Source organism: Carcharodon carcharias, chromosome 8 (assembly GCF_017639515.1).
Source record: "Carcharodon carcharias isolate sCarCar2 chromosome 8, sCarCar2.pri, whole genome shotgun sequence".
Lineage (NCBI taxonomy): Eukaryota > Metazoa > Chordata > Chondrichthyes > Lamniformes > Lamnidae > Carcharodon > Carcharodon carcharias.
Window position 1 is genome coordinate 28,393,235 of NC_054474.1, and position 25,315 is coordinate 28,418,549.

The 25,315-nt window shown below is 41.7% G+C and overlaps 1 protein-coding gene across 3 annotated transcripts in view; it reads left to right on the top strand.

The window, feature by feature from the left end:
• LOC121280981 (teneurin-2-like) overlaps positions 1-25,315 on the top strand; it is a 787,212-nt gene that overhangs the window by 539,342 nt on the left and 222,555 nt on the right. For all 3 annotated transcript variants that reach the window (XM_041193486.1, XM_041193489.1, XM_041193487.1), the window contains one exon: positions 3,362-3,600. In XM_041193486.1, the coding sequence (XP_041049420.1) occupies positions 3,362-3,600 (239 nt within the window). The remainder of the gene's footprint in view (positions 1-3,361; positions 3,601-25,315) is intronic.

The window sequence follows — 25,315 nt, forward strand, 5'->3', positions numbered from 1 at the left end:
TGAGTGAGTGGGAAAAAATCTGGCAGATGGAATATAATGTGGGAAAATGTGAAGTTGTTCACTTTGGCAGGAAGAATAAAAAAGTAGTGTATTACTTAAATTTAGAACGATTGCAGAATTCTGAGGTGCAGAGGGATCTATGTTTTCTAGTGCACGAGTCACAACACTTAGTATGCAGGTACAGCAAGTAATTAAGAAGGCTAATGGAATGCTATCCTTTATTACAAGAGGAATTGAATATAAATGTAAGGATGTTATGCTTTGGTTAAACAGGGCACTGGTGAGACCACATCTTGAATACTGTATGCATTTTTGGTCTCCTTATTTAAGGAAGAATGTAATTGCGCTGGAGGCTGTTCAGAGGAGGTTTACTAGATTGATACCTGGAATGAGCAGGTTGTCTTATGAAGAAAGGTTGGTTAGAGTGATCTTGTTTCCACTGAAGTTTAGAAGAGTGAGGGGTGATTTGATTGAAGTAGATAAGATCCTGTATGGTCTTGACAAGGTGGATGTGGAAAGGATGCTTCCTCTTATGAGTCAGTCCAGAACTAGGGGACACTGTTTTAAAATTAGGAGTTGGCCTTATAGGGCAGAGATAAGGAGAATTTTTTTTCTCTCAGAGGATTGTGCTGCTTTGGAACTCTGCCTCAGAAAGTGGTGGAGGCCGGGTCACTGAATATTTTTAAGGCAGAGGTAGATAGATTCTTGTTAGGCAAGGGAATCAAAGGTTATTAGGGGTAGACGGGAATGTAGAATTCAAAATACAAACAGATGAGCCATGATGTTATTGAATGGCAGAGCAGGCTCGAGTGGTCGAATGGCCTACATCTGCTCTTATTTTGTATGTTCATATGTTTGCACTGAGAAATCATTTAAAAGATCAGAAAGCAGCAAGCTACATCATGCACTGCTACCCCCACGCTTGTTTCCAGGAGTTATCTGGTTCCTTCCCCTTTACCTTCAAAAGTCATTGATTTGACAAGAATAAATTAAGAGTAACATGACTGACTCTCGAGAATAAGTTTCTATGTATAAGATGACTGATACCACTCAACATCAATAGAGACGAAAAGATTGAGTGAAACGTGATCCAAGTTTTTAAAATGCAAAAATATAACCTTTTAAGCTTGGCATTTAGCACATGAATAGATATTAGCTTGTTTTAAGCAAGATTATGGAGGAAGTTCTTTTTTCATGAAGGGTCATGAATGTGTGTAATAAACTTGCAGCAAAAGCTATTAATATTGTCTTAGTGCAAAAGGAAACAAGATAAATATTGGACAATAGATGGAATTGATTGTAGAATATTTACTGAATAATCCATGTGAGAGAAAAGGTCATGTGATTTTGTACCAAGAAAGTATCATCTGTAAAAAGCAACCGGTCAGCATTGAACAGTGGCGATCTGACAATGATTTGGCTGTTTAATGATTCCTTTACAGCCAGACCAAATTTTATGGAACTTTGTTTGATGATTAAATTTATGCGATGGAGTCCATGTTGGGATAGGCTGTGCATAATCTGTGAACAGAATGGGCTTGATTGATGACAAAGCATTTTCATTCTTCCTTATGCTATATGCATGAAACTCAGACTTGTAACTCAATGGCTAACCAATATTACAGGCTTATGAGCTCAAAGCCAAAATATATTTGATCGTGTTGCTGGCTACAGTGCGGGTCAATCAATCTAGAGATATTAACTAGTTCTAGAATTCCCTGGCATCTTGTGTGTACATAATGGCAGAAACCCCACAACTAATGTTTGACACAAACAAAATCTGTCAGTATCGTGATTTCCAGGTTTTGTTAACACCATGCTAATGCAAGCAGCCAACTAGTCTTGAAGGGATGTCATTCTGAGGAGGCAAAATATTCAAAAGAGCCTCACATCACAGCCACATTTGCAGTGACACCATGCAAAATTAACATGAAAACATGCTCTCAGTACGTGACCTTGCCTCATATGTCGATCAATGGAAGCAGAAAATTTGAGTTTGTACTCAATGATGACTGTTTAGTGATGTGCTGATCTCCAGTTTTAGAATTTGTTGAACAAGCTCTCAATCTGAATAGCTAAGTGGTGAACTAACCATCTTCCACATATTCACGTAGACTAGTCAAAAAGCAAGATGTTGGTCAATAGATAGTCAACAGCAAATTTTATCAACAAAATAATTTCATATAAATCAGATCAATGTTACTCACTTATGGAAATAGAAGTAAACAATTTAGACTCTCCAGACTGTTCTGGCATTCAATTAGATCGTGGCTGAGGGTTCTTGACAGGGTGGATGTGAAGAAGACATTTCCTCTTGTGGGAGAATCTAGGACTACGGATCACTGTTTAAAAATAAGGGGTCGCCGATTTAAAACAGAGATGAGGTGAATTTCTTTCTCTCAGGGTTGTGAGCCTTTGGAACTCTCTTCCTGAAAAGGCGGCGGAAGCAATTTTGAATATTTTTAAGGCAAAGGTGGATACATTCTTGGTAAGCAAGGGGGTGATAGGTTAACGGGAGTAGGCGAGATGAGGATTTGAGGTTACTATCAGATCAGCCATGATCTTATTAAATGGCGGAGCAGACTCGAGGGGCCAATTGGCCTACTCTTGCCCCTTGTTCATATGTTCGTATCTTAACTCCATCTACTACCTTGGATCTGTCACTCTTAACACCCTTGCCTAACAAAAATTTATCAATCTCTATCACCTACAGTTTACAGGTGTGAGATTGGCTGGCACCAGCAAGAGCTTGTTTTTGCTTGAGCTGGCTGTGTAAATATCCAGAAAGCAATTGCGTGCCATTACAAGTTCCAAACAAGATGTTGCACGCAACTCTCTGCCCAATGAGTTTGGATCATGCTGTCTTTGAGCTTTTGCCCAACAGTGTGCCGTAAGAACTACCATTCTCTGTGCAGAAATCAAATGAAGTGCACACCAGTGGCATTACAGCTACATTTCCTGTTAGTGGATATTTTCTCTTTAACTATTGGAAGGAGACTTTCTCTGTATGCTGGATGAAAATGTGAACATGTTTATAACTGCCAGCTTTATGATTTTGTTACAATGTGCTTAAGAGAAAAATCTTGGCCTGTGGAGTAAAAAACCAAATGACAATATTATGATTTTCAAATTCAAGCTCTCCACCCACATCTACTTCTGAAAAGGCAGTTCTGATTGGACAGATTGAAACAAAAAGTACTGTGAAAATTTAGAATAAAAGAAGTGGAAAATGTAATTATTTAACAACTGAAGAAGATTTTTATCTTGTTCCATCTTCTGACTAGCCAGACGAGGAACACAAAAGCATTTTTAGTCCCACGGGTATACCGCGCTCTAAGCTTCTTTTCTTTCTCTCTTTCAGGCACTTTCTTTTTAAGACCTCTTCTGGGACAACACCTCTGTTCAGTACATCCACGCCAGGCTATCCTTTAACTTCTGGTACTGTCTACTCTCCACCACCACGGCTTTTGCCGAGAAGCACATTCTCCCGAAATGCTTTTAAACTTAAGAAGCCATCCAAGTACTGTAGCTGGAAATGTGCTGCCTTGTGTGCTATCGCTGCTTCTGTGGTACTGGCTATACTACTGGCATATTTCATAGGTGCGTATCTCAGATTTAACACTGGCGTGATTCGTATAGAAGTGCAACGTGATTTTTGTACTGAACTAGCAATCAATCCCACTGTTTGAAATTTTAATAGCATTTATTTCAATCATGACTCCTATCTCAGGCAGGGTATAGGGGAGCTGGGGGAGTGGAGGTGGCAGCCTGGTGGGTGAGGTGGGCATGGCGGGGGCGGTAAAGAGTGCCAAGCTGAAAGCAAAGAGCTTCCCCAGGAGGAGAAAGGAAAAATCAGAAAGCAGATCGACCAGGCTACTGTCTGGCAGCTCCTTGGGGCCGGTTGTAGAAAACCACAGCAGAGAACTGGTAGCAGGTGGCTTGTTTGGTTCTCTGCCAAGTAATGGTTTATGAAATGGAATTACCAAGAGGAGAAAATATAAATAGGAAAACAGGGAAGGGGAATAAAAACATTTTCTTTAAGATAAACTATCTTTCCAGAACCAAAGTTCATCCAATCGGTACAGGTCCCCATTTGGGATCCTTGAACTGCAAATCCTCTGCAAATTCTTTGCTGTTGGCAATTTTATGACGAGAGTGAAGGTAAAAACATCTTTACTTTCAAATTCAGATTGGAGCTATTTAAAAGACGGCATTGATACTGTTAGGTGTCAATTAGTTTTAAATTATTTGACAAAGTAGGATAAATTAATTTTTCAACCTGTTCAGTGGGACTGATTCTTGATTCCTGTAATTTCAAAAAAATGACAAATTTTAAAAGCACTTCATATCAGGTCTGTAAGGGAAGGCTAGAATTGTTGACAGCTGTCTTTGGCCATCCAAATTAATTGTTAAAATGTGCTCACAACAAATTCCATGATAGGTTTTCTGGTTTCCTATGTACATCAGGAATCAAGTGTTTTATAAATAGTCGTTATTATGAAATTACTTGGATAAATGTTGGATTTCCAGTAATTATTGATTAAAGGAGTGACATTTTCTTGCAAACATGTTCAGTAAAACGCTTCTTCACTTGTCAACAAGCTCGGTGACACTTATTGGGCTGGATAACCCCATCAGTGATTTGTGCGTACTGTTGTTCCATCTTTATTGCGCCAAAAAAATCATTTAATGGTTTTTCATGATAGCAATGCCCCTTTAAATATCAAATAAGCTCCCACAGCCACTGTGTTAAATGAATTAAACTAAGTAAAAACAGGACCTCAGCAAGAAAAGTGGTAAAACAACACATGTAGTGACTTCATTTAAATGTTGAGAAATTGAGAACACTTATCAGAACAACTCTACCTAAATAAGAAACCACGAAGTAACAGTTTCCAACACCACCACAGTCAGCATTAAACAGCATCATTCATTGTATTTTTTTTCGATACTTAACTTTCTTTCTCCCCTCATTTACCAAAATCTGGCTTTTGAGCCAGGGGGAAGGGAAACTATTGGACATACCCATAAATGGAGTTTCACAGTGGCCTGGCAAGAAGTCTGGTTCTACTGAGAAAAAGGTGGCAACTGCTTTTCTTCATAGCTTGCGTTCAAGCTCAGATTTCCCAGTGAAGCCGAAATACAGAGCCAACATAAAACTGCTTTAAATCAAACTAAGTGTTCTTTGGTGGGCAAAATTACAAATTACTTAAAAATCTGCTAAATTCCTCCTGCTTGCCCTAAAACCACAATACGAGGCTCATGAATCGGCACTAAAGCAGCATGCTGCTTACTATAGTGCTGCGATTGACAGAATCATCATGCTCCAGTCTATTCATAACACAGCATGACCAGGGTGAACATTGTTGAATTAATTTGATTTTGCCCAACCCCTTCAAAAAAAAGGGAAAGTATTGTTCCCAATTTCATTTACAACTTAACATTATACAAGTAGCATTTTTCTCAACCCTTGCATTAAAACAGTAACATACATTCAGCTTGTTCAGAGCAGTGCTGTAAGAGCTGAAAGCAGCAAAAAGGTCGTGCAAGACTGCTGTCTTGGTAAACAGGCAGAGTCAATGATGTGTAATGCAGTAATATTTTTGCATTGGCAATCATGTTTGACACTATAGATTATTTTTTTTAATCAGAGTTTTAATCCATGCAGATCCTCCTCAGTGACCAGCATTTGTGTTTTCAGAGTGAGCTTGTGTTAGCTGTTCCAACCTGCCTGGTACAATACCATTCCCATTTAAAATTTGCAGCTTGCAGATGAATCTTTTCCAAGTAACCATTATTCTCCGAGTAAATCATCTGAGGCTCTTATGAGATTACAGCCTACAACTCACTCCCAGCAATTCATTATTCTGCACATAAAATGTCTGAACCCTGCAGCTGGTAACAGTTTATTCCATAAATCAACAACTCTGAAGGATTAAAGAACGGGACAAATCAAAATTCCTGAAATAATGATGAAGGAAACTGATAACGGGAATGTTGAGAGAGGCATTTTATGTCAAATTAACATATAAAAAATCAGAGGACATGATTGGAATCTGAAGAGTCTCAACCAGGCTTCAGAAATAACTTCTTCACGCTTGGAGTTTTTGATTTATGGAATAGGCTGGCACCTAGTGTAGTAAGTGCTGACTTAGTTGAAGTATTCAAAAGGGAATTGGGTCAATTACTGATTCAGCGGAAAGTGAAAAGATATGGGTACATGCTGAAAAAGATGAAAAATGATCGAATCAGATGCTGAAACCAGATGTGGCTAACACAGTGAATTGAATGGTGTGAATGGCCTTTTCTGTTTCCCAAGTCCCTACATTCCAATGTTATATTACTGCATCATAAAATTTGAGTGTTTAGACTCTAGAACTAAACTGGTTGACAGGTAATTAGTCAGAAGATGGCACTACCTTGTAAATGACACGTCTTCTTTAACGTGCTTATAGATGAAGTAATCTTTTGAATTTCTCCTTTCAACGAGGCATCCATTTAGTTGGAATTTTATGGAAAGTACCATACCTTTGAACTAACCACCCTGAAACAGAAAACAACGTACTTTATTTTTTACATGTTTTGCATGAAAACACTGAAAAGGAAATAAAGTATTAAGAATCTGCTTATGGCAAAGAGAGAGTGGGGCCTGACTTGTGAATTGTTAAATTACAACATATTCCATGCATTGCATATGGTGAGTTATTGAACCATCCTGAACATGAAGGTCCTACATTTGGTATCTTGTCTGGGGCATCTTAACCAATCCCAACCCAGGCAGCAACAAAGTGCCACAAATTACCCCAGTGTCTGTGGCCAATGCAAGAAAAAAATCAGTGAACATATCTGCATCTGTATCAAGTGAGGGCAATTTGGTCTCAGTCACTGGGGCCCCATGATTAAATAGACTACAACACTGAGGCATGGAATTTTATGGGGGCAGAAGGACTCCAGAACCATTTAAAAATTGTGGGCAGGACATGATTCTGAGATTCTCACCCCCTTTCTTAGCACCCCCAATTTTGACTAGTATGGGATAAGGGTGCTGATAGCGAGCCTGTACACTGCACTCCTGACCTGGCTCGCCCCTTTGCAGGGGTAGGCATTTAGCCCCCGGCAATTTTCGTGAAGTTGGGCTAGCTTCTCCATGACTTGTGGTTCACAGATCTCAGAGGAGTGGTGAACCATATTCTGGATTCAGGAACCTTTTGAAAGGGAAGTTCAAGGAGTCTTACCCATGCCCCCTCCATGCCAAATTTATGCCAGCTCATGTCCCCCACCCACCTTAATGGACCCTCATACCCTCCTTGCCAACTCATGGTCCCTCCATGCCCATTCACCCAGTTTACACTATGTACAGAACCGATGAACCCAATTTTAAAATGCCATGTGTGAAACTACGTTAAAAAAACCCCACTCATAATTCTTTGAGAAAAAACTGGTGTTTCTACAACTTTATAAATGTGCCAATCAAACAGACTTTTAAAGTCTGAATATTATAAGATCTTTAAGTATGCACACCTCTTAATCTTGTGCATATAAGGGGGAGGTGGGGGGTGGTGGTGGTAGTGGTGGTGGGGTGGTGGCATAGCGGTATTGTCACTGGACTAGTATTCCAGAGACCTAGGGTAATCCCCTGGGGACCTGGGTTCAAATTCCACTGCAGATGGTGAGTTTTCAATCCAGTAAAAGCCTGATGACCATGAAACTATTGCCATAAAAACCCATCTGGTTCAGTAATGTTCTTTAGGGAAGGAAATCTGCTGCCCTTACCTGGACTGGCCTACACGTGACTCCAGACCCACAGCAATGTGATTGACTCTCAAATGCCTCCTGAACAAGAGCCATTAGGGATGAGCAACAAATGCTGGCCGAGACTGCAATGCCCACATTCTATGAAAAAATTTTAACAAATCAGACTTTGTAAAAAGAGCTCGCAGAAAAAATAATTTACTATAACCACATAAAGATGTCAAACAAGCAGTCAACATTTCTCTCCAGCTGTGTCAGCAACCTCCAACTCACATAATCATTTTATGAGCCTGGGCTTTCAGCCAAGCAAATGTTGACTTCGACAAATGTAGGGACGTTAGGACAAAGCCTCAGAGAACTGAGATGGGTGTTTTAACCAGGCTGCCTCATCACTCAGCCCACCCCTGTGGCTGCCCCTGATCTGCTTCCAAGTCAGAAGGCTCGACTATATCTCGCCTTCCGCCGCCCCCCCCCCCCTCCCCCGACCCCCCCAACACCCAAAACCACACCCCCAGAGCGAAGATCAAGCCATTTGGGGGCCTTTCTATCATGGCAGGTGAGGCAAGCCGGAAAATTTCCTGAGTCAAGCTACATGCCTCGGAAGTGAAAATCTAGCACTGATTGTCCAATCTGGCACAGAAGAAATGGCTGCTTGATTGGTATCCTAGGGCAACATACAACCTATGGAATTGTACTCTAGTTAGAGGCATTAGGATAGACTTTCTGCTTTGAGCATAATCAGTGATTTTAGTACAAATTTTACCTGTTTTAAAAAATGTTTCCCTCCAATTTCCCATTCAAACTCACGAATTAAAAATATGCACCAACCAGCATACTTCCAGCACAATCAGGCAGAATTTTAAAATGTATTTTTTTAAATGGCTTTAAAATTTTTAAAAATATATTTAAGAGTGGAAATTCAGTAAAGTTTGATTAATACAACTGAAAATGGGTTTAATCAACAAAAAATAGTCGCTTGGTAGTGCAGGACTTGAGAATTGGCTAAAAAAGAGACATTTTGTCAAAGGTTTTCACCTTGCACTCATCAGGACAATTTGCTGAATAATCCTCAGTGTGCTAAAAATTATGCTGACAACCAAATTAAGATTGTCAGTCGGGCTCTCAGTGTGGCATATTTGCGTGTATTGGAAGCTAGGTTAATACACAGGGCCTTGTTCTTTGCAGACAGAAAAAAACATGTACATACGTCGCGCCTGTTTCAATTAAACAAAATAAGTGACAGCCATTTGCTGGTTCGTTCCTCAGGGCAATGCTTTGACCAACCAGGGTCAAGCTGCCTGATTTAAATTTATTGGCAGTTAACTGTCAGACACAATCATCTAGTGCTTTCTCCATGCACCATCTCTGCAGATTAGAGTCCACTTTCCAAACAATCAACACTCTTTTCTCATACAGTATAAATTTGTTGTTTTCCTTTACATTGCATTCTTGCGAATTGTCCCGATGAGTGCAAGATGAAAAGTTTGACAAAGTGCCTCTTCTTTCAGAAACATTCATAGCATCAATCTACCTGTTAAAAAACAATTTTAAATGACTGAAAATGACTTAAAAGTATGCAAAACTATTTTCTACTTAGATAGGGGTGCAGTAATTAGTTATAGTTAACTTTTGTTTAAAAAAATTACATTCAAAACCTTTTAAAATGCACATATTAATATATTTGTACTCAAAAGATGCAGCTTAATTTTTGGAGCTTCCTCAAAGACCTGGTAATGAGCACAATTTGCTGAAAAGCCCAATATTGCTTAAATCACCCTGGCAATGTTGCCAGCTTTGTAGCAGGGCCTGCTTCCACTGAAATGCTTTTCAAACTAATGCAAAATATTGCAGAAACTCTAGTTGCACTGAATGCAATTTGTGCTTAAAATTCTGCGATTGAATTGTGTAAAACAGAAACAATGCAGTTAAGCATTATCTTCAATGAGGGAGTAGTAAGGGGAGAAACTAGGGGGAAACATTAGTTGAAACTTACTTATGCTGTAGAGCATTCTAAAATAGTTACAGGACCCAAAGAAAATTGTTGGATCACTTTGCATCTTCAGTTTTTACAAAAACAGGATTTAAAAATAAAAAGACATAGGGTGCAGAGAGACAAATTGAAGTTGGCAGTGAAAGCAGCAAGGCTTTCAACACTGTAACAGCCAGTCCTTGTACTGAGTGTTCTCACTGATTATACCATGATCCAGTGGGAATATTCTTTTCCAGTTTGGAAATTAGGGTGTAGACTTAACTTCCAGTGATAACCTATTCAGAGTGGTTGTATCCGCAAACTATAGAGTTGCTGACCTTCATTTGCATATGCCATCCTCAAAGGTACTTGACTTTGTAGTCTTAGTCTTACAGTCTTCTGCTAAAACCTCTTTTCTTGGCATTTAGAAGAACACTTAGTTGCTTCAATAGAAGTGGGTTAACACATCACTGAAATAGGGGAGAGAGGAATTTCACAAAAATTCAGTAGCTGCCCTTGTGTATTTTATGCAGCAATTTCAGGACCTTGGAGATTTATTACACAACAACTATTTGTGCTTATATATCACCTTTAACGTAGTCAACTGCCTGACTTCTGTCTTTCTTAGCCCTCAGAGCCTGTCACAATAAACCTTGCTCCCCCACATCCCCATTCCCCAAGACTAGCACAAATTGCTCGCCTCTTGGAAAGCAATGACTCCGAGGCCAGAATTGCAGCTGATATCAGGAGGGCATCATTGCAGTGACTGAATGGAAACTCTGGGCTTTCAGACCCACTTGAAACAGTGGGCGAGACAGCCATTTTTTTCCCCCTAAATGTTACCATGTTTCAAAATACTGTTGAATTAGTAATTGCAGGATCTGGCCTGACCAGCAGTAAGATGTCCAATAAATACTGCTGTAAATAAGGCTGGTTGGATGAGTCACAAGCGATAAGGTCTTGAGTGAGTTATGGCCAGCTCCATAACTGGAGGTATTTATCACAGTGTACTGCTGCACTGACAAAATCTATTTATACCATGCGTTTAAAAATGTAATTCATAAATAATTTGATATTTCGTATCAATTTAAGTGTGGCAGGCTGAAGGAAAAATTCCTTTCAGTCCACACAAAGGGTGTAAATACTGCATGTATTAATGGAGTTCCTTTTACTCACTGGAAACTATTGAGAGTTCAAAGAAGTACCCATAGCAACTGTTAATGGTGAAATAATGCAGTTCATTCTCAGAGCTCTCTTCAAAGAGGGATGGTTAGCATTTAGAGGCGTTAAAAAATTATCGCAGGAATTTAAAGCACATTTGTCCTCATTTTGGGGTTCTTTTAAAATGACAATAGCTGTGCCTAGTAATACAGAACACAACGTCGATCCAGTTGTTTTGGGATCAGATTACATTGGAGTTTAATAGACTTTAATTTTTAGTCCCCTAATGCAATTTTAGTTTGATAGTTTTGAAAGATTGACTTAAGGGAGAATTTTCTGCATATCGAGTGGGCCGGTCGGAGCGGGAGCGGGCAGGCACGGGGCCGATTGCCGCCCACAATCGGCTCTGTGCCGCCATTTTATGCGGACGGGCCAATTAAGGCTCAGCGCCACCTGTGTGGGCTGGGGCAGGAGGGAAAGAGCGCAGAAATCTCCCTGAGGCACGGAGCTGCCTCAGTCATTAAATACATATTGAAATTTTTTAACAAAGAAAGATAAAAATTATTTATGCATGTCCCCTCATGTGACACTGTTACATGAGCTGGGACATGCTTGTCAATTTAGCAGAATCTATTTATTGATTTTATAAAACCTTCGGGAAACCTCATCCTGCCCGTGGATGAGGTTTCCTGAAAAACGCTAAAGCCCCTTGGGCTCTTCACCTGCCCGCCAGCCTTAAGGTTCGACGGACAGCATTGGTAACTACTTTAATTGGTTTTTTACTGGCCTTAATAGGCCGTTGACAGTTTGGCCAGCGCACACCCGCCGAACGTAATATCTAAATGACACGCGCTGACGTCGGGACCCACGCCTGCCCCCACACGCCAACGTTAAAATTCTGGCCTTATTATTGGGGAGCATTTGAGAGAAAGCAAGGCATGTGTTTTATAAACAGCCCATACAACAGTCTGAGAATTCCAGTTCTAGTCTAATCTGCATCCCCGACTTTGTTCACCCCACCATTGGTAGCTGTCTAGGCTCCAAACTCTGAAAGTCTCTCCCTGAATCCCCTCGACTTCACCGCACTCCCGAGCTAAAAACTAATCTTTTGCTCACTTGTCCTCATGTTTCCTTTGGTTTGGCACAGTCTTGTGAAATACCTTGGGACATTTTACGATGCTAAAGGTGTTGTGTAAATGCAAGTTGTTTTGTGGGTACATTATATTTGTTATCTATTAGTCCTGTACCTTTTTCCCTTTCTACTTTGGAGTGTTCTGCTTTGTAAATACACAAATTCTTATTTTAAAAATGCTGTTTATTTTCAATTTTCAGAGTAAACAGTGGTACAGGAGCTGCTGCAAAAGCTGATCAAATGTTAAGTAGAGGATATAATCATATACACATGATTGGATTTTACTGATGCAGTATTAGAGACCAAAGCAGCAAAAAGAATAAAATAAATTAAGAAGTAGGGGTTAATTGTATACCTCCATTTGATATCTCATTTTTGATTAAGTATCAGATTTAAAAATAGATTTAAAAATGTAAGTGTCACTTGGTCTGAAATGCTGACAGGTGTTTCTAACCCTGCCCGCTCAGCAGAAACTGGGCAAGCGGGCAGTTAAATTTGGCCAGGAGACTTACCAGCCATTGTCCTGCTGCCTTATGCAGGCTTCTACTTTAACCTGCTATTCTGAGCATTTGATAAAGTCAGAATTACCTGGAAAAACTCAGCAGGTCTGGCAGCATCGACGGAGAAGAAAAGAGTTGATGTTTCGAGTCCTCATGACCCGGGGTCAGGAGGACTCGAAACGTCAACACTTTTCTTCTCCGCTGATGCTGCCAGACCTGCTGAGTTTTTCCAGGTAATTCTGTTTTTGTTTTGGATTTCCAGCATCTGCAGTTTTTTGTTTCTATATTTGATAAAGTCACCTGATTAAAATCCAGGTCTTTTCTCATAGGCCGATCAGTACCCAATTACATGGTCAGGCCCCAGTGGCTATTCTAACTGGTGGCTTGGGTGGGAAAGTCATTGTAGCTTGGCTTAAAGTAAAGCGAACTGGGAGTGGGGTCAGAGGAGGCCAAACAGATAGAATTTTTGTTAACTTTATCTTACATTCCTTGTGGAACCAGAAATAGCAGGACTGCTCCACTGAGCCCAATGAGAAACCTTTTGCAACACCACCCCCCCAACCCCAATCTCCCTTTTCGCCTCCCCCCCACCACCACCCCCTTCCCGATCTCAATACCCTCCAAAAAAGCCCTTCTGCATGATTTACCACAATCTCACGGACCGTTCCTTTGGCCCTCTCCTGTGCTGCCCCTGCCCCCACCCCAACCTGCTGAACAGCTGCCTCTACCCTGCAAGCTTCAGATAGGTAACTGAGCAGGATCAATAGATGAAGCCTGCATGTTAGAATCTCCTGGGCCTCATGCTGGTAAGGTCACAAAGGTTTTAACACTCAGTCAGTTCCTGCCTGTCCAATTCCAGTTCAAGTTAAAATCAACACTCTAATTTTATTTGTTGCTGTATGAGGATCGGGCATTGCAATCGACTCCTGGCTCCAGTTTAGACCAGTTATAATCTAGCCTTAAACATTCAATAGATCCTATTTGAGATACTTAAAGACAACTGATGTCACGACTGTATTTAATCCTGAACCCTATGCTCCAACATGATGGGTATGGAGGCCTAATAATTAATGACTATGTTGTTGAAGCGGTATCAAACATCAGGACTTTGTTTTCCAATGTGTGAATTTTTGTGATGCAGAAATATACCTATTACGGTGGGTATCTTCCACTTTCTCTACTTGGTGGGTGTGGTGATGGGGGGAGGTGGGTAAACAGCCAGAGTGATTTATCTGCCCATTACAGAAATCAATGCAATTGAAGGTCAAGCAGATTCTATATCTGGCAGGTCATTCACTTTGCCTCTTTACACTTTACTCCCATGAGGTGAAAATTACCCCCACAGGCCCATAAATTGTATTGTGCTGCACCCACTTTTTAACCATAAAATGGCTACCCAAGGGTCCCAGCTGTTGAGTGGCGAGTGCATTCTTATTCTGCGCTAGAACTGTTTTGCCCGCCATATTGGGTTGGGCTGCTCAGGCATGCTCACATGCCTGAAGCTAGAGATTGCCCCATTGCAAATGCAATTTGGGAGCCTATTACCTGTTTCAGGCACATTTGTTAAATTATCTGTGGATGACCACTGGAGGCTTGTCACCCAAAGGTAGTTTTAATGTTTTTATACTTAGCTTATTGTGAAACCACGAGGAACATGAGTGCACCTCCAGACTCTTCAGCTTAAAACTGTGGCCACGGTTGGCCTTTGATCACCCCTGTTCCAATTGTGTATCCCTCCACCGCATGTCCCACCCTCGAATCCCTTGAGGCTATAGGCTAAGGTCCAACTTATCCTGCTAAGATGGCTGAAACATCATTAATGCTCCAGCGCTTTCTTAATTAGGCTGTAGGACCAATTTTCCATGGACCTGCAGCTGGTCTTATTAGCTACTTGTCAATGGTGTGATCATGCACTGATTTGGGAATATTCCAATTTCTAGGCCATTGTTCCTAGATTTATGGAAATAGACTTTTGCTATGTAAACTACAACAGGGCCAGAATCTTCGGGTCGGCGAGCGGGGGCGGGGCCCACTCACTAACACGTAAAATAGTGCGCGGTGATGCCGGGCGCACGTCCCAAAGTCACCGTGCGTCATTGAGATCATGAGTTCAGTGGGTGCAAAGCTGCGTCGGCTGCGCACCCGCCGAACTGTCAAAGATCTATAAAGGCCATTAAAACAGCATTTAAATCAATTAACTGAGCTGCCTGTCCAGCTTTATGGCTGGCGGGCAGACAGAGAGCATAGACGGCCTTTGCATTTATCATGAAACCTCAACCACAGGCAGGATGAGGTTTCATGAAAGTTTTTAATGTTTAATAAAAATTTTTAATAACATTCGTTGACACTGTCACATGAGGGGACATGTCATAAAAAATATTCTTTTCTTTATTAATATTTTCAAAAATCAAACTAACCTCCCTGAGGCAGCTCTGTGCTCCACGCATGTGCAAAAGAGCGCAGGCCCCGACTCAGCCTACTCCCCCCAGCCACACAGGGCGCGCACAGCACTACTGGGTGCGCATCACGCTGGGCAGGCCTTAATTGGCCCTCCCATGTAAAATGGCTGCACGCAGCCAATCACGGGAGGTGATAGGCTGCACATCCACCCGCGCGCGCTCCCGTCCAACCACCACCACCCCCCCCCCCCCCCCCCCCCCCCCTCCCCAAACAACCCGATGGGGAGAAAATTCTCCCTGATAATTTTTATTGAGCAATTAGCTTGAATGTTCTTCAGACAGTGCTGGAGATGAAATTTTTTGGAGCACACTGGGCGGAATCTTGTGCCCTCCCCCATGGTAAGTTTGATAGTGCCGGTTGTAATGATCCTGTTAGGGACCGTTAACATTTAAAAAGAAATCCAAGCACCCAGCAATCAACCCGCAGAACCACACCACAAGATTTCATGTTTTTAAGCAAAACAAACTTTATTGTGTATAATAAGAATTAGACAAAGTAAGCACTATTAACTTAAACCTATAGTTTATAATTACTTATTCTATGAGATCAGTTCTAAAGAATTCGCTTATACATTGCAAAAATCTTTTATTTATTCATTTCTTTAGGGACCAACCCACAAAGCATGCCACAGTCCTCCAAAGTTTATTTTAATTCTCCTCGGTTTTCCTGCTATCCTCTGAGGTAATATTTTATGGAGATCCTTCCATTTTTGGCTAAGCAACCCTCCAACTTTTATTTAATACCTCACAACTGTGGATGCCTCAGCTCCTTGTTCTGGTTGCCAGCAGTAACCCAACTGCCTTCTCACAGCTTCCATGCTAACTCTACTGATTGTTTTCTGCCACAAGCCTCTGTGAGGACCATTGTAAATTTCTTCATCTAGTTGCAAATTAGGCAAATCTTCCAGCTGCTTTCTCCCTCACAAAAGCCAAACCGAACATGAGCTCTACCCACATTCTGCCTGATGAACAATAACATTAGTATTTTCTCTGCTTAAAGCACAGGCCGGTCTACCTATCACCTCCTGTTGACTCTCTTAATCCAGTTACTTGCAGTCTACACCTAAACAAAACTACAACTGCCTACTTTCTGATCAACACCTAGATAACTTAAAGAAAAGAACCTTCTACCCCCACAGTCCATCTTTATAATATGGCATGCATTGGGATGGCCTCAAACAGAAATGCAAACCAATTATTTTACCTTTAACACACTTTTTTGATCATGTAACCTATTTGAATAATTTCTATCTCTATTTGAGTTTTATGACAATTTTTCTCAGAATTGCAAGCTTTTAGCTTCTTCTATGGAGATAATGGTGGACACCCTGGCACTAGTAAGAAGTCCATAAATGAGTCATCCATTGTTCAATGTTTAAACTTTTAACAATGACCTTGAAGATAAACATAGGTTAGCTTTTAACTGTAATTTTTGTTTTTGTTTTGGATTTCCAGCATCCGCAGTTTTTTGCTTTTAGCTTTTAGCTGTAACTACCTCAAACCTTGTTTGCGCTGCATTTACTTCGGGTTACTTATCACTTACTCAATCAAATGCTATCTTACATATAATACTTTAACATTCAACCTAAAAGTTACATTCCTGAAACTGAAAGTTATATTCCAAATTTTATGAATTATGAATTACATTTTCACAACAGGGGCATTTAATAGGGCATGAGGGTGGCAAATTGGGACCCTGCCACCTTCCCACCTTCCCTCCTCTGCTCCGATTAAGTCCATGGCAGGAAGGCCCTTGGATGGCCTTCCCAGCAGGCTGCCAATTAAGGCTCTTCATTGAGCAATTAATGCCCATTTAAGAACCTCAGTCCAACACCACTGGTATTAACCCAGTGGCCGGTAGAGAGCTCGCCATGTGAGGGGCATAACAAGCAAACCTAGGCTTGTATCCTCTGGAGTTTAGAAGAGTGAGAGGCGGCTTGATTGAAACATATAAGATCCTGTGGGTTCTTGACAGGGTGAATGTGGAAAGGATGTTTCTTCTTGTGGGAGAATCTAGAACTAAGGGTCACTGTTTAAAAATTAGCGATCACCCATTTAAGACAGAGATGGGGAGAATGTTTTTTTCTCTTAGAGGATCGTGAGTCTTTGGAACTCCCTTCCTCAAATGGCAGTGGAAGTGGAGTCTTTGAATATTTTTATGGCAGAGCTAGATAGATTGTTGATAAGCAAGGGTGTGAAAGGTTATCAGGGGGTAGGTGGGAATGTGGAGTTGAGGTTACAATCAGATCAGCCATAATCTTATTGAATAGTGGAACAGACTTAAGGAGCCGAGTGGCCTACTCCTCTTAATTTGTATGTTCCTATATATGTTCGCATGTTTGCTTGTAGGCTCCTGGGGGGGGGGAGGGGATCTCCTCTTCAAAGGAACAGTGCCCAATAGAGAGATCCGGTATCGGTGGGGCTTGCTGAGAGTCACACCTCTGCCCTTTCTGCTCACCCACTCTTACCATTCCCCGCCCTCACAACACCCCCACGACTGGTGACCCTGTGATCCCTCTCCCACCATCACTGGGTCACCGATGCCTGGGTCCCTCCTCGATCCAAGGCCTCAGGGTGGCTATCATCCCAGCAGCAGCCACCACCCCGCCCAAGAAGAGCTGATGGCCTCTGATTGGCTGACAGCTCTCAGTAGGCAGGATATCTGCTCTAGGGATTGTTGATCCCCAGTGGAAGGCCTGTCGCTGGCCCTTTAAGTGCCTGGGTGGCTCAAGAGGTGGCAGCCCTTCCCGAAAAGAGGCAAAAACGTGGGTCTCATCAGCTCTGTAGCTGGCGTCCGAGACCCTTGTCGCCTCCACAAGATTCTGCCCACGGTGACTGCCTTCCTAAAAACACAACATGTTCCCTGTCCACAAACCTGCACCACCCCCTCCTGCCACCCATTTTTTGGTATGAATTGTTCCAGTGGTTAATTCTGTTGACTCAGCAAATTATGCACTAGGCATTGGCTGAGATTTAACCAATGACCCTGAGTATTGGGAAGCTTAAGTCACTGAGCAACAAGAGAATAATTCATATTCTTGAGATAAGCAGAGGATAGCCATAGGACTGATCCCAAGTGTCAGAGGGCTGAGGTGTGCAGCGGCGTTTAGACCACTCATCCATTAAAGGGCCTGATAAAGAAAGGTTATCATGCAAATATTTAAGATAGGAATATAAAAAAGATACACCTGGAACCCACATTAAGCTCTGTAAACCCACGTACAGGTTCAAGCTTGTGAAGGACAAAATTAGGATTTTCGGGCTAAATCTTCTGGACCCACTGGTCTGGGATGGTAAAGGGCTGGCAAAAAGACAGGGGAAGCTGGGGAGTCCGACATCATCCCACCACCATGCCATGTTGCTATGTGGAAGATAATTTGCTGCTCGGATCCCCACCAGGCAGCCAAATGAACCATTTAAATGGCCAATTAAGGGCCATTTCCCATCCCCCATGGCATTTTGCCCATATTGGGAAGCTGCCGCTGCATGGGGAGACCACCAAGTAAACTCTGGCGGCCCCCCGTGGATTCTGGGAGGACAGTCCTCCTTCATAGGTGTTCCATGGCCCATGGAGGGGCCCTTTGGTGGCAATACCTGCCCCTTCAGCAATGGCCACACCATTGCACCATGACCCCCATCCCCAAGCTCCCTCCCACCCACCCTATTTTTTTACTGGAGCCTGCCTGCCTGGCCCCCTCTTACCCCAACCAAACTTAACTCTCCTTGAGGATGTCTGTCTCCCTGGTGTTGCAGCCTCAGCAATGGTCACCACTCGTGGTGGAGCTACTGAAGATGCTGAGCTGCTGGCCCTCTGATTGGGGGTGAGGTGATGATGGGCTCTTAATTGGTCACCGCTGGCTGTAAGCCATCCCCAGTCCCATCATGGCAGGGTTGCCTCCCGCTTTTGTCCCCAACAGCAGGATTGATCCAGATCATAAAATAAATAAATAAATAAAACTGATCCAGATAAGCGGAAAAGTTCAACCCGTTATCAGAAAGCTCTTCATGCAAACTGCTCAAGACATGGAGGTGAAATCATCCCAGGAACAGTTTGATGCTCTGATAGAAGAACTATATTTACCCTTGATGGTTAAGTTGAGATGAAGTGTTTCAACCAATGGAAGGGCCCAATGAGAACCCAAAAGCTGAAGACATTTAGTGATTAAAGCTGAGCATAGAATAATCAGGATGGTATACATGTCGAAGATTCTTGTTACTATAAAAGGATTCATTAACTGTCAGTATTTAAAATATTTGCCGTTAGTGTGTCAGGCTGGGGAAATTACTTTAATGATTTGGTACAGTTTTCCACAGAATGTCATTTCTCTCTATTTCCCTGTTTGTTTTTTTTGCTTAGCGCAGTTGTGAAGGATCTGGGGCCCAATTAGTTCCCACCCAGTTAATTTTATTACCATTTGGCACAGGGAAGTAATAAGGTCTGAGGTTCTTAGAAAAACAGAAAAAAATTGTAGATCATTAACAAACCTCACAAGAAATATTAAAAGAAATTAAGTTAATTGCTCCTGCCTGTTTATGTTTTATTATTTTTTAAACAAATATATTCTTATTATATATAGCTGCGTAGATGGTACAGTAGAGGACTAATTATAAATGATCATGGGGCTCTGGACCAGTTAGGAATTTCCTTTTGCAGAATAAGATGGCCATCAGTGAGAGGCACTGGAATGTAAGTTTTTATGCAGTTAAAAGTGTAAATAAAGCTTGAGAAAAGCATGTTGTATATTCGAGCAGTACTCGAATGTTAAGCTCGATTGCAATATACATGTGCTGCAAGACCAGCACTGCAGTGGAATTTAATGAGCAAGCTGTTTCCAGTTGTTCCAGGAACTGAGTCTGACCAAATAGTCCCTAACTCTTACACTCTAGGAAGGATGTGAAGGCAATAGAGAAGGTGTGGAAAATATTTGCAAGCATGGTTGCAGCGATGAGGAACTTCAGTTACATGGATAGATTGGAGAAGCTGGGGCTCTTCTTCTTAGAGAATAGAAGGTTGAGAGGAGATTTGATAGAGATGTTCAAAATAATGAGGGGTCTCGACAGAGTAGATAGGGGAAAACTGTTCCTGTTGAGGGAAGGGTCGAGAACCAGAGGACACCGATTTAAGGTGATTGGCAGAAGAAGCAACACTGACATGAGGAAAAACATTTTAATGCAGCCCTTGATTAGGATCTGGAATGTACAGCCTGAGCGTGCAGTGGAGGCAAATTCATTCAAGGCTTTCAAAAGAGAATTTGATCATTATTAGAAGCGAAAAGCATTGTAGAGCTACTGGGAATAAGCAGGAGAATGGGACTAGTTGGATTGCTTTTGCAGAGAGCCGGCATGGACATGATGGGCTAAATGGTCTCCTCCTGTGCTGCAACCATTCTATGATTCTACATCTGTGACAGCAAGGTACATGTACAATGTAGAATATTGTAGTGAACTTAAATTCTCATTTCTTAACCTAAGGTTGAAAACTAACCTTTATGCTTTAAAATAGTCCATGCAACAGTTGGGCCATTTGGTTGTGGACATCTCTTTGAAGGTGCAAATCAAAACTTTGTACCCAGCAGCTGGATTATAACAGCGTGACAGCTACAGGCTAACATTTATGCAAAACAATTTTTAAAATATTAGCATCTGAACTTTTATCACAGTATGAGTCTTCTATCCAGCACAGTTTGGTTGTGATTTTAACATTGCCACTTGCTGTGTTTTATTAATGCACAGTATTGGAATATCATCCCACCATTACCTCCTGACACTGCTTATCTCTGCCACCTTGTGAAAAATTACTTCCCACTTTTCAGAATGCTGGGCCCCAGAAATAATCTTATTTTTTTAATCAATATAAAAGTATGTTCCATCCTGTGAAACGGTTATTGAACAATTTATTGTACACTACAGGCTTTCTCAGCTGTTTACTCATGGATGACCCAATAACTCTCAGAAAAATCCTTGAAGTCGGATAGAATCATAAAATTATACAACACAAAAAGAGGCCATTCAACCCATCATGTCTATGCTAGTTCTTTAAAAGAGCTATCCAGTTTTTGTCACTCCCTTGCTCTTTCCCCATAGCCCTGCAGATTTTTCCCTTCAAGTATTTATCCAATTTGTTGCAGAACATTGCTATTGAATCTGCTTTTACTGCCCATCCAGATCATAATAACCCACTAGGTAAAAATGATGTCCCTGCAGGTCGCCTCTGTCCCCTTTGGCAGAAAGGTGGAAAGACTAATTCCCAGAGAGGGAAATAGAAGAACAGAGGGCGAGCTAACCTGTACCAATCTCATTAAGCTCCCAGCAACTCGTTCAAAAGCAGAGGGCTCAGAAGGATTGCTTGCCCAATATCTTGCTCGAGAGAGAGAGAGAGAACTAGACAGCGAGATTCAGAGATGTGCATAGAGAGGGAGAACCTAAAGAAGGGGAAGGAAAGAATCAGTAAATAGGGTAGGGACAAGAATACACATTACTCACTTAAGACCACAAAAAATTCAGTAATTGTTTTTTGTCTCAATAACACTGCTTTTCTGAATGCCTTTCATGGTATCTGGTGAAACCCTGAATATCCACTGACTCATTTGTCAGTTAACATCAGTTAATGTGAAAGAGTATGATTGTTAAAATGAACAAGACCTTGACTTCTACAGTGTACAATCATAGAAGGAAGGTAAAGACGAAGCTTGGGAATGAAGAGTGGTGCTTTTGAAATACAATTGAGTTTTTCCATTACATGTGGGATTACATCAGGCTTCCAGGTTTCAACTTTATTTTTGAAGGACACAGCTGGTGGTAGGATGTCTGTAATTGCTTTGGTAAATTCCATAAAACAAAGGTGCAATAACCACACTTTTATCTCAAAATCCCACCCAAAAATTTACAGTTTGAAAAGAGGTCTGTAATTTCAAAACAAAAAAAAAATCTGCATGTCAGCTACCATACAGCAGGGAGGATAGCCAACACAACAAGGAGACAAAATGTTCAATTGCTGGTTGCTAGGTAGCATGTTTGCTGCTGGGAATGAGAGGTAAAGACTGGAGATCGGTATACGCTGTTTTTGTTCCTTGATATTAGTGACTTTCTTGCATTCAAAGCTCTTGGGGACCTCTTATGATGAAACTGTGTGAGCAATTAGACATTAAACTAGATACAAACTAATTTCTCTAATATAGCAAATAACAGCAACTACCTGTGAGTAATTTGTTTATGTTTTGTTTTCTTAATTTGTTGCTTTTTCCATCAACGTTCATTTTATTTGAAGAAAATTACAGCACAAGTAGGGTAATGGAGGAATGTAACCTCGTTAACTTTATCTGGATGGCGATTGCACTTATCATTCACTATTGAAAGAGCATGGTATTTGTGAGATCCCATTTTATTTTGCTCTTAAACCTAATATTCTGAGACCCAATAATTTTACCTGATTACAGAAGAGCAGTAGTGAAAAAAGATCAAAAGCAGTGATGATATTGGCAAAAGCTGAAGTAAAATCCATGCATATTTAAGATCTAAAAATGCCAGTATCTGACAGAGGATAATGGGCAATAATCCAATGTGATTAACAAACTAATTCAGCTTTACAGTTCTGGATCATCATATCATCTGAACCTCTCATTTCAATTACTTGCTGGTAATCAGCTCCTATCCCTCCCTGTATCCTACATGTAATATACGTGATACGCTACAGTCTATATCATGCAGTGAAATTAAAACCAAGAGCATTTCATTTCAAATCACATGATACGCCAACACATCAATTCCAGTTTATCATTGGCCACCAAGACTTGCCACAACCAGTGTAGGCCTCTCCGCCACAAATTCCAGCAATGTGTATTATAGATAATTTCAGACTTCAGCATGCAGCAAGGACACAAGACACCTCAGTATTGAGCCAAAATTGATAAACTGTTCAATCTTCCCATTTGGGGTTCTGTCAGTTTATCTGAACCCTCCGAAGTGTAACTGCCCTTTACCGCATCATCATTTCTTATCATCATCAAAAGCAAAGGAACAGAGGAAACGGTTGACAACCAAGATTCATAGCGAAATGTGAAGAAACAAAGACGGCAGCTGAATATCACAGAGGGCAGAATTTTACGTCCCATGGGCGGGCGCACGCCCGACCGAATTGCATGTAAAATCATGCGAGATGACATCGGGTGAGCGTCTTGATCTCCTCGCGTGATATTTTGCTCGGTGGGCGCGCGCAAAAGTCGGATGTGCGCCCGCCGACAATTAAGCAAGCAATTAATGGCGCAATTGTCTGTGATTTTTTTTTTGTGTCCCATCCAACCCTCTGCTTGGCAGATGGGCAAATCGGCCAGGCGGCCTTTACATTTTTCATCAAACCTCATCCAGGGGTGGGATGAAATCATGAAATAAAATAAAAATAAATATCTGTGGACAGCAGTTTTATGAGGTATGCTTTCGGGTGCTTGATGGTGATGCATGGACATTTTTCTGCAGCTTTTTACGCCTTTATTTCATCACTTGCAGGTCCGCGGCTCCCTGAGGCAGCTGTCTGCCTTCAGGGAGCTCTCCCACAGCACTCACCCTGCGCCCACAGTGATGTCGGTCGCCCGCCCTCTTCCGGCCCCCACTCTGGCAGTGCTGAGCTTTTCAGCATGCCTTTCATGCTAGCTGCCCGTTAATTGGCCAACCAGCATGGAGTTGCAGTCGGGGGACGGTCGAGGGTCCATTTCCTGGCTGCTCCCAGGCCGGTCGATCACACGCGCCCGACCACCAAAAAATTCAGACCAGAGAGTAATTCAATCTCAGGGCTCAAATGACCAATAAATGAGATTGGGGCCTGAAGCCACGAATTGAACTGCCATTGTAACCAACTGACAGCCATTCAATATTCACTCGTAGGGTATATAACGGTTAAAGTAAAATTTCAATTTCCACATTATCAAAAATACTTAAGCTGACCCTCTAGGGTCACTAGAAAAACAAAACTGCTCCTTTGATTCACTGCGGTTTAGGGTACAGTACTTTTCAGTTGGAAATCTAATGCAGTTAGAATACAATTAGAACAGCCTTAATATTATGAAATCATACCTCCATTTTGAGGTAGCCATTCTTGGGAATTATCTAGCCAGTCTCACAATTGAAAATATAGACTGGGATCTTTCGGGCATGGTGACCCTGCTTTGGTGGAGGTGGGGCCTAGGACCTTATGTTACCGTGGGTCAAAAAGGGTAGGCCCCCTTTCTCAGCTTCCAACCCAGGAGCCTGCTGGGAGGCTGCCAGGGTTTACCTGGTGATCTCCCCATGTGGCAGTAGACCCCTTCCAGCTGCTGGTAAAATGCCAGCAGAGACAGGAAGAGGCCTTTAATTGGCCAATGAAGTGGCTCAATGAGCTCCGGGCAGACAAGCCACCTGCCACCTTTGCCACTGGCAAAATGGCATGGCAGTGAGAAGATTTCAGGCACACCACCTGACACCTTCCCATGCCATTCCTGCCTCCGAGTGCATTCCCAAAGGCCCAATAAAACTTGGCCTTCAGTCTGTCATAGTATCCCTGGCATTTATAACTCTAACCTTGTTTTGTCCAACATATTTAAAAAGGCTCCATGTTCACTTGTTTGATCAATATCCTTTGCACAGAGGGCTGATCTGTAACTAAATTAATTATAAGTGAACGTCATTGTGTTTTTATCCTCCATTTTGATTTTTCCTTGCAATCTTCGCCTCCTGCTCAAATGAATTTTTCCATGAAACACAGCCTCTCTTTAGAATGTATCCAGGAGATGTGGCATGTTTGCTCCAAAATGGAATTTGGCGTTAGGGCACATATCAGCCATTGTCATTGAATAGCAGAACAGGCTCGAGGGGCTAAGTGGCCCAATCGTGTTTCCAAGAATAGCAACGAGTAGAAGCCAGCTGTTTAGTTATTCAGCAATATCATGGTTAATACCATTGACTCATCATTCTTTTTCCAAGCTTCAGATTCCCTTCCCACCATTCTCTGCCCCTAGCTTTGCCTGTCCTGCTTCATGGTTCAGGTTCCTTATTGCCACTTGCGCATGTGATGCCCTTTTGCCAACTTCAAACTTCTGACCCTGATGCAAAATCTATTTTGAAAGGTTCTTTCACTCATCAGCTGTGGCACAATGGTTTACGGTTGCCTGAATTGGTAGAATTTAGCAACAAATTTATTAGAGAACTATTACACCTTAAAATCACAAAGTATTATATACATGGATGTATTATACTGCCAGACTCGAGTTCTTAACCTGTACAAGTTGAGAAAGGGATTCAAACATGTGGATCTTTGTCCATTCAGCCCTCGAATAGGAAATAGAGATAAGTCCTGGTCAGGGTGAGCTCACCC